Source organism: Nicotiana tabacum, chromosome 3 (genome assembly GCF_000715075.1).
Source record: "Nicotiana tabacum cultivar K326 chromosome 3, ASM71507v2, whole genome shotgun sequence".
In the NCBI taxonomy this organism is placed as follows: domain Eukaryota; kingdom Viridiplantae; phylum Streptophyta; class Magnoliopsida; order Solanales; family Solanaceae; genus Nicotiana; species Nicotiana tabacum.
In genome coordinates, this window is record NC_134082.1 from 84,480,544 (window position 1) to 84,490,792 (window position 10,249).

General features: G+C 36.8%; 1 protein-coding gene across 4 annotated transcripts; it reads right to left on the reverse strand.

Moving 5' to 3' along the window:
• Positions 1 to 2,382: 2,382 nt before the first annotated feature.
• On the reverse strand, positions 2,383 to 8,700 carry LOC107760214 (WPP domain-interacting tail-anchored protein 1). Of its 4 annotated transcripts, none has more exons than XM_016578233.2 (5): positions 8,629 to 8,700; positions 5,584 to 6,167; positions 3,920 to 4,941; positions 3,225 to 3,419; positions 2,383 to 2,935 (listed from the first exon to the last, which is right to left on the reverse strand). In XM_016578233.2, exons 2-5 carry the CDS (start codon positions 6,143 to 6,145, stop codon positions 2,741 to 2,743), a joined length of 1,974 nt encoding a protein of 657 aa, XP_016433719.2. In that variant the 5' UTR covers positions 6,146 to 6,167; positions 8,629 to 8,700; the 3' UTR covers positions 2,383 to 2,740. The 4 variants fall into 4 exon arrangements, with proteins under 4 accessions (XP_016433719.2, XP_016433720.2, XP_016433718.2 ...); XM_016578234.2 differs by lacking the exon at positions 8,629 to 8,700 and adding an exon at positions 8,547 to 8,628; XM_016578232.2 differs by lacking the exon at positions 8,629 to 8,700 and adding an exon at positions 7,948 to 8,548.
• Between the last annotated feature and the right edge of the window lie 1,549 nt (positions 8,701 to 10,249).

Consider the following 10,249-nt stretch of genomic DNA (forward strand, 5'->3'; position numbering starts at 1 on the left):
CACATCCTTTTGCCCAGTCCATTTAAAGCCTAAGGTCTGGACTTCGGCATCCCTAAGCCCATCTATTTGTGCAGATGCACCAACTCGATCACCAGCAGCCTTTTGGCGTGTATCATTTGGCAAGATAGTTGCAGAGTTAGAAGCCTGTATAATTGGGTCACCACATGCTTTAAATTGCACAGACTCACCATCTCGATCAACATCTTCAACCTCAACCCCTTCAGCACTCTTTGAAATTCCAGTAAAAACATGATTGCCTCCTTTATTTTGCACACCCTGCTGGTCTATACCATGTGTAGCTGAAAGTCGAACCTCCTGTCTTTGAACACCTTCAGTTGATTTCCCATGCAAGCCAGCTGAATTCACATCATCATTAGTAGTTTGCACAGTTGCAACACAATTAGCAATTTTATCATTATTAGCCTGCACAGCATTTTGCACATCCTCTGAAATTCTATGTGTTTCAACTGGTATTTTATCACTTCCAGTTACAATATTTTGCACACCTGGTGCCACAGTCACAACTTGCATTCTTCTTTTTTCATCAAGCAATTGTCTCAAATCCCCTTGAAATTTCTCAACTGATTGACCTTCATTATCCATTATCTGATCTTCACTTTACACGACAGCAGCTCCTTCACCTGCCCTGCTTCCTACTGCCATTTCATTCAAACGTCGACATGTTTTTTCATCATGTCCTTGATGTTTACAATGGTTGCAATATAAGGGAAAATTATCATAAACAAACTCTTGAAAAATTTCAACCATTTTGCCTGTTTGTTTGTCCAGAAATTGTAACTTTATTTTTTCAGGAAGTTTATCCATTAAATCAAGGATAACCTTCACCCTTGCAGTACTAGGACGCGACTTGGTCTGAGTTGCTTTGTCGATGGCTATTGGTTTGCCAACAGCTGAAGCGATAGACAACAAAGCCTTCATTGCAAACAACTCAGTTGGCAGATTAGGCAAGGAAATCCAAACCACTGCCTTTGTTGTTTCCTCATTTGTTTTGAATCCAATAGACCATGGAATGTCCTGATTTGGTGCTCCCAACCATTGTATTTAAAATAGTTAACTGACCTTGCAAGTGAATTGACGAAGTCGTCATGTTGATCGACCCTAATGAGCAACTGTCTAGGTGCAAGTTGCCCGATTAAAGCATGTCCCTTGATGCCAAAAATTTTCGGCAGTAAACTCCTCAATGCGGATAAATCTGGAGCATTCGACGAAAGTTTCACTACAATAGCTTGATGCAAACCTTCCTACTTTGCAAATTGCATCCTTTCTTCCACTGAAAATTGAATTGTTGGAACTCCATGAATTACTTCAATATGTTTCAAGTTTTTTAGATTCGATGTTGCTGCTAATTTTGGTTGAGACAACTGGGCAGCGTAAGATGTGCTATCATTTTGAAAATTCTTTACAGGGACTGGAGGTTGCTCTCCCACAGCTTGGAGCTGGGGAGAGACGACAGCTTCCATGGCTTCTATCACATAATTGACGCGAAGAACATCAAATGAAGCAAAAATTCGGAAAAAATTCTGGATGCTACAGTAAACTCGAGACCAAATTAAGATCTGTAAAAATTAGTTATGGATTTGAGGATGAAACCAAATGGGGATTGTTCTCTAATAGAAGGGGGTTCTTTTGAGACCAATCTTATGATCTTACCTTGCCGGACGCCGGAGTTATGGGGCGTGAATAGTGGCGGCAGCACTATTCACAGAAATCCTAGAGAGAAGAATTAGGTCAAAGGTACCATTTTGTAGCCTATCTACCGTTGCCAATCTATGTTGAATTTATTAATTTTTCTAAGTGAATACAAGTTTTTATTTATTAATTTTGTTTAGTATTTTATTTATTTATTTTGCTTTTTAAAATTTAAATTTTCCTAGTGATAACACTTGTCATCCTATCCTTGAATTTGTCAAGTACTTTATTTTATTTTATTTCTTAAAATTAATTTTTCTAATGATGACACTTGTTATATTGTACTTGTTTTGCCTAAGTGCTTTTTTCTTAGTTTTATCTCATATAACATCAGAGTAGCATAGTGAAAATTTAATATAGCTGATCCTAATTTGTTTGTGTGAGATTAAGGCGCAAGTGTATCTATTTGCTGCTAAGGAAAGGCTATGCTGGTGGCAGGAATCTGGAAAGAAGTTGCAGAGAAGAGAAACGTGGACAGATTGAATAACTACACAAAGAAATGATCTTAAAGCACTTGGCAAGAAACAAGAAAGAGGGGAACAAGATGCCCTAAAATGTGTGTACGGTAGAATCTACCCGCCTTCATCTCTTAGTTGGCACTAACAAATTTTGCTTGCAAAGTACAAAGAGATGATTCGAAAAGTAAAAGCATGAGAAGTTTCCATGCATAGATGGCCACAGAGACTTTTCGCTTCTTCTCTATCTTTCTCTTGGATGGCTGAGCCACAGTTCCAAAATTCTACATGAAAGCTAATTTGTGGAGTTGACAAAATCTGAATTGAAAAACTATGCATACGTAAGAAACTGCTATTTATAGTCACACAGAAGGGGGGGAAGCCTGATGTTCTCTTTTGGGCTTCAAAATTACTCTCATCATAATGAACTGGATGCGCAAAGGTGTCGCTCTATATGGTGATATCTACCAGTGACAAGTAGTGAGGGGAGACGCGATGAAGGTAAGACCAAAAAGATTTCTGAAGCACCTAAAGCCTGGGATCTCTCGATTGAGTAACAAAAATCTCCAGCGCTGTCAAAATTGGCTACTCTGATGCTGCACTAAAACAGCTACCATTGCGGATATCAAAAACACGAGAACTGCTGTAAGGGCATACTTGAAATTAAGCTTCCGCGCATCTATGTCCCTCGAGGCATCAAGTCCGGATGATGAATCAGTAATTTCCTCTTTTGACTCGCTCATCAAAAGGTCTCCAGCAATATTCTCATCCTGAAAATGAACAACCAAAACAGCAGTGTCACAATGGAGCTAGGTACCTTTTCTTTATAACCTTGTCAAAATAGTCGGTTCAAATATATTGCGAATTAGTTTGGAGTAAGCATGAGTTTGTTTCAGTTAGAGGCACATCTAAGGTTATTTGGTTGATAATGGGATGTACGGCATCAGACGGGAATAGTTAATTGCCATCAACATTAGTAAATCAAAATACTATACTAAACTAAACAGGAGCATACGACTCGCATATGAAAATAAGCATAAGACCAAATAAACCAGGTACCACACTAGTTGGTGACGAATTCTTGATTTTTTCTTCCTTGCTTTCATCTGAAGAAGTTACAGAAATTAACTCGGCCTTGGGAAGCACGGATTCCTTGGTATCTTTGCCATCACTTCGTGGAGACAAAGAAGGAACTTTATCCTTCTGCTGAAAATGCTTCTTCTGGGCCTTATTTTCCAATATCAGTAAAGCTATCTGAATATTTTTGCAACAAAAACACTAATCTGAATGAGAAAATTATACAATTCCGTCCCCAAAATAAAATTATCTTTAAAAAAATCCCTTATTCTAACTTTTATCCAAATGAATTCTCTTTCATCAAGAAGTGATGCACGAATTATATAAACAAGATTGCACAGACAACTGAAATTTTTTAGAAGACATTAAATTTATGAAGTTGTCAAAGGTTCGAAGTCCACGTCCATGAATAAAAATCTATTTTTGACACAAAATGTTAATGTTGTGGAGAAGCCATCTCATTGGAGCAAGAAGACATAATTCTTGATGTTTCAGATTAGTAACAAGTATTCAATTAGTCACAGTCCTCGATCTGCATTTAGGCCCATTGACCATGTCAATTAGACAAAAAAAAAAACTCAAAATAACTGGATAGAGTGGAGGAAAAGTGAAGTCACAAATGTTATAAAGATATTTCCAGCCTTAACAGGAATGAGAGTCAATAGCGAGGGACAAACCTGCTTTTCAAGTCTCTCCCTTTCAAGAGCCAATTGCATAATCAAATCAGTTATCAATTTACTGCGGAAGTTAATATCTCGGGCAGTAGCCTTCTTCGTTTCCTCAGCTTGGCATAATGATGCTTCCAAAAATGCCATTCTTTCCCTTGCAAAAGTTAATTCTTCATTGAGATCTGAGTTAGATTCTGATAAGATAATGCACTTTTCTTCGGCACTATCCATCAAACTTTCTGCTTTTGAAACCTTTGATTTTAGATCCTCAATCAGATTTTCCATGTCGTTGATTGTAGCATTCAACATGATTTGCTTCTCTTGACTAGCTTCAGCAGATGCAACTGCATGCTGAAGACGAAGCTCAGAATCCCTCAACTGCTTCTCTAGTAGATTTATCCTCTCAGATTTAATGCTACTACTGCTTTTTAGGAGGTTCAGCTCTTTGTCAAGTTCCACATTAGCTTCTTTTAAAAATTTGCACTCAGATTCCAACTCCAGATTTTTCTTTGCAGATGATGTATAATTGGACAGCTGAAACTCAGAGTCCTCCAATCGTTGTTCAAGAAATTTAACCTTGTCCCCGTGCTCTTTACAGGTGATTTCAGACTTCCGCAGTAAGTTGTCTTTTGTTTTTAAATTTTCCTCCACTTCTTGAAGCTTAGATTGTAAGTTGCTTTCTCTCTGAACCGTACCGTTCAGATTAAAGTGTGCTATCTGGAGTCGACCCAATAGTTCTTTCGAAATTCCTAACAGGACTTCAGCAGCATTCTCTCCCTCAAACAACCTTTGCCAAGCAGCTTCAATTTCTTCCTCCATGCAGAAAGTTTCTTGCTGCAATCTGACGTTTAATTCTTCTTCAACTTGTCTAGATTCAGTAAGCTTTTTCTCAAGATCTAACTCTCTGGCCAAAGACTTCTCCAGCATCCGCAGAATGTGTCTCTGCTGTTCAACGGTCTGCATTTTTATCTTTGTCTTTGGAGTCAAAAGTGAATCCCCATTGAAGTGTTCCACTGTCTTGCCACCTTGCCCTGTCAAATTGCATCAGCATGAAGTAGGATTAAAAACCAATGATGGTACTTGTTTTCAAGCACATTATAGCAACAATATGTACTTATACAAAGAGCAGCAATCAACTTAATTCTAGTTCAGACATGCAGAGCAAAAAGAAAAAATTATTAACTATTTCCAGACATTCTTCTTTCCTTTCTCCTTTATGATTCTAAAGTATGGTCGGCTTCCGTGAGGTTGTTGGGATAAGCAAAATTGCATAGAGCATAAAACATTATAATCAACAAGAAATTAACAAGGCATCCACTTATCAAGAAGATTTTGTATATGACAATAATAATAGCAGTAATAATAACTACAACAATAGCACATCAATAATGATGATGATGACGACGACGACCACGACAATTATGACAATAACAACAGGCATCCATCAGAAAGATCATTTAAGTCGGATCTTAGCTACAGAGATCCATTCACTTTGCATTGGTTCTGCCAAAGCCCATCTTTGATTGCTTTGAAATGGACTGACCTCATTGAATTTTGAGCAGCACAAATCAAGACTTCCTTAACTGAAGCTTCAGAAGCTATTCGGCATTATGCAGGATGTAAAGAAATCCTTTTTTTGTCTGATAACAGATGTAAAACAAAAATAAACTCACAATTTTGATCTCCCATTGAGGTGAGGACAATCCCATGGAAGTTGGTACATTGTGCCCTTAATTCTAAAAGATGGTCCTGTGACTGCTTGAGGGATTTTTCACTGTCATGTAACTTCTCTTCTATTAGAACGAAAGTTTCATCCACACGCCCACATGAAGAAATGATCTTCCGCACATTGTCAATCTCCATTGCAACAGAGGATAACAAACCACCGAGTTCCCTCACCTCTGAATCCAGTACCCCAGATAAAAGATCAAACTCTATTGCCTTCTCAACGATGTCATTTGAAGTGTGCTCCTTCTCGGAGGCAAAAGCCTCAAAATCACTTTCTCTTGTTGCCACATGCATCACAAGTATATCTAAGTTAACTAGTTTCTCGGAGAAACATGCTAATTCTAGTTCAAGCCTTGTTAAAATCTCCCCACTTTCTACTTCTTGCATGACATCACCACTGGATGACAAAACCTCAAGAGAGTCAACAGTATTTGATTCTACCTCCACTTCATTGACATTAACACCTTCTATGGAAGCAGATCCATTATTCTCTGTGTCAGCATCCATTAGTCAAACCGGATTTTTGAACCTGAAAAATGAATCCGTACCAATATCTTTAAAAGCAAGAAAGTCGACAAAACTTGGAGGCAAAAAACAAGAAGCGAAGCACACGCAGATTTGAATTAAGTGCACAGTTCAGCAAACTAACAAACATATATGGTTTTAGACTTTTAGTACATTTAATAATCAAAACATAACTGAAATTACTAATATCAGCATCCAATATACAGTGATGACGATATTAATCCATCTCCTCAAAGAAATATCATTAAAATATAATTTCAACAAGGCCAACAACAACAACAACATACCCAGTATTATCTCACACCGTGGGAATTTCAACAAGGCCATCGAAAGATAATTTCAATCATAAAATTAATCTTCATTTTCAATCACTCAACCATAAAATGATTAATTTGCAGCACTCAATTTTATACTTGGTTACTTTAGTAATTGTACTAGGAAAGTAGAAGGGATAAGCAAAAAAGAAGCCCAGAATCAAAAGGCCGCAAAGGAAGAGAACTTGCATAATAGAAGCAAAAGAAAGTCTCATTTATTTGAAGGAAATGAAGAAGAAAGAACACCAAACAAAGAAGTACAAAAGCATAAGTAGCAAATGGATACGCGTTACTTATCAACAAAATAAAAGCAGACACCAAAAGAAAAGATATGGCTGAAAACTTAAGAAAAATTGAGAGTTCTCAATTACTATCATTCCAAAACACCTTGAACCGTCAAATAACAATTTACGAGAGCCAAAAGAATAAATGATAACCACAGAGCTAAGACTGTGACGATGGAGCTCCATGCAGAAACCAAATAAATAAACCATTAAGGTATCCCAGTATGGTTATGAATATAGCTAAAGGCCATGTCAGAGACTTTTCTTTTTGTTTTTGATAACTGTGGTGTCCGGGCTAGCTTGCGCGCACCTCGACTAATTCCACAACATACCTGTCACCTCCCACCAGCAACAAATACCAAGTAACTCTGTCCACCAAGGCTAGAACAGATGGGAAGAAATCGCCAAGTCTTTTATCTCGACTGGAAATTGAACCTGAGACCTCATAGTACTCAATCCACTTAATTGACTACTAGACCATGTCAGACACTTTGAAATAAGAAAGCTAACGACCATATTCTTTTGTAAAGGTGGTGGCCGGGCCAACTTGCACTCACCTCGATTAATTCTACTGGATATCTGGTATCTCCGACTCCTACCAGCATAGGTATCGGGTAACTCTACCCACCAAGGCTTAGATGGGAAGAAATCACCTAGTGTTTTTTTGCCTTCACTACCTCATGGCTCCCCTCCTCCCCCCTCCACACACACTTCATTGACCATTAGACCACACCCTTGGGTGCAGCTAAAATCATATTTTTTTGCTTATAAATGATCAAAGGAAAGAATATACTTTAGCTAACATGCTTTGATAACAAACTTCTAACAACTCTTCTACATAGTATTTTGTTACACTGTTCCCTCAATTTTGAGAGGATCCAGAAAATGTTTTCGTCACGCCTTTTAGTAAGAGGACTTGGTCATATAACTAAGCTACAGATAGTACACATAGAGCATCAAGATCTTCAAAGATGCTTGAAATGCATTGAGCAGACCTAGGATGAAATATGTGCTTTCACATTTTCGTAACTCCAAAAAATCAGCAAAAGCATAATTATAATTTGCTTATAAAAATCCTCCTACTTTGCAACATCCAACTCCATCTATTTCATATTATAGTTTATTATCAGTTTCAAGTTTCAACCAAATAAAAATACATATGTTCTGTTCTTCCTCTTCCTTTTACCTTCATTTGGATGTTGAAATATATTTTCCCATAAAATGGCTTCCTTGACGAAATCCTTTTCTCTCTGTCTTTTACCTTGAATTACTGAAAATGCGTTTAAAGATAAAAGGTTACTCCACATTAATTTCCTTTTCAACACTTAATACTCCAAATTATCACCAATACACTATCCTTATAACCTATTTTCCACCTTGTACTATTTATTACATGTTTACTAGCAAAATACCATTATCTCATTTCTCATCCATAACAGTATTATTAACACACTCAACTACAATAATTAATCCAAATAAACTAAAATAAAATCGTCTATTATTCCAAGAAAAAATAAAACATTTCCCAACACCCAAGATTCACATCATATGAGAAACCCCTGATCCAAATTAGAAAATTTAATTCCAGAACTTCCTTGAACAATTCAAAGAGACTTTAAAGAATAGAAATTTTCAGAACCCATCTCAAGAATTCGGAAATTAAAGCAAACACAATGACAAAGTGATAAATTTAATGATGGGGGGGGGGGGGGGGGAACTCTATAGGATCAAGAACAAAAATCGTTTACATGATAAGGAAAAACTATAGCAAATTTGCCTACTTACTCGAGAAGTATATGGGCATCAACTAATGAATAAATATGAAACGATATCGCAAAAATTATAGAAGCTCGTAAAAGAAGCGTACCTCCTCGTATATTCGCGGGTTAGAGAGTGAGTGTGAAATTTGGTTTTGTTTTTTCACCTGAATTTTTACTCTTTGGCACTTACTTATCTTGCAGCCTAATCATCAATATTATGCACGTGATGGTCACGTGATTATTTTCTTGTGGCCACGTGTTATGTTGTCAGCTTTAGCCGAATGGTCTCAAGTCTAAACTGAGCCGTGGATTGATATATTGGGCCACTGAATACCTCACCGGGTAAAATGCACGGTTGGCCACTAATAACACATGTATTTACTTTTAAATTATCGTTTAAAATGTCTTTAATTTTTAGACACTGCTTTAATAAACTTTAACTGTCCGGACGAAAATATCCTTCTGCTCATGTCCTTAACTTTTGTACTTAAGTTCAGGACTACATGTCCTTAACTTTTGAACTTTGAACTCTTAAGTTCAGGACTTCAGGACTACACGTCCTTAACTTTTGAACTTGGAACTCTAAGTTCAAGACTACACGTCCTTAACTTTTGAACTTGGAACTCTAAGTTCAAGACTACACGTCCTTAACTTTTGAACTTGGAACTCTAAGTTCAGGACTTCAAGGCTACATGTCATTAACTTTTGAACTTGGAACTCAAACTTCAGGACCAAGCGTCCTTTTGAACGTGTAATTGTAAGTTAAGGACTGTCTGTCCTTAACTTTTGAACTTGGAAATCAAAGTTAAGGACCTACTGTCCTTAACTTTTGAACTTGTAAATGTAAGTTAAGGACTGTCTGTCCTTAACTTTTGAATTTGTAACTGTAAGTTAAGGACTGCATGTCCTTAACTTTTGAACTTGTGTCCTTAACTATTGAACTTAACTTTAGGACTTCAGGACTATATTTCTTTAACTCTTGAACTTGAAACTCTAAGTTCATGACCATGTCCTTAACTTTTGAATTTAACTTTAGGACTTCAAGACTACATGTCCTTAACACAATTATCTTTGTCCTCAACTTTTTTGGCTTTTTACCATATTTTTCCTAATTATCTGTTGTTCAAGAAAATCTAAAAGTCACTTCTTTTAGAAAACCAAAAGTCACGTCCTCCCACGTCTGTAATTATTATGAGTGAAACCAAGCAATTCAACTCCTGAAAGCAGACACAAAAGAAAATGAGAGGCTTATAAAATTTATATGATTAATGCATTTTGTTCCTTCTGTTCAAAATTGGGTTTCATATATGAAAATAATGGAAACACTCATACGGACCCCAGAATGCCATTGTAGAAGGAGAAGTGGAGCTGTAAGGAATGGATCTGAAAATGGAGTATTTCCGTTTGGGAAGGAAAGGGTAATACTGCATTTTCATATTAATTTTAATAGATTAGTGGCTACTTTTGCTCAGCATTAAAAATGCTGGATAAAAAGTAAATACCACTTTAAAAAGTGGTTACCCCACACAATTTTTACTACCTTCTATTATGCTGGCCCATGAAAATACAGTATCTTGCCACTAAGCCCGTTTGGAGTTGCTGGAGAGTAGAGATTCTTGGAGTATTATCACTTTTATCCCGCGCCAAAAATTATTTATATTTGATAGCCAAAAAAGTGTATAAAATTTGTATATTTTTTGTATATAAAATTTGTATATTTTTTGATAG

Coding starts and splice junctions, on each gene's coding strand:
- LOC107760214 (XM_016578233.2), bottom strand. CDS start 6,145: ATGGATGCTGACACAGAGAATAATGGATCTGCTTCCATAGAAGGTGTT. Junction 4,942..5,583: donor CTCAATGGGAGATCAAAATT/GTGAGTTTATTT, acceptor GCAATTTGACAG/GGCAAGGTGGCAAGACAGTG. Junction 2,936..3,224: donor ATTCGTCACCAACTAGTGTG/GTACCTGGTTTA, acceptor GTTCATTTTCAG/GATGAGAATATTGCTGGAGA.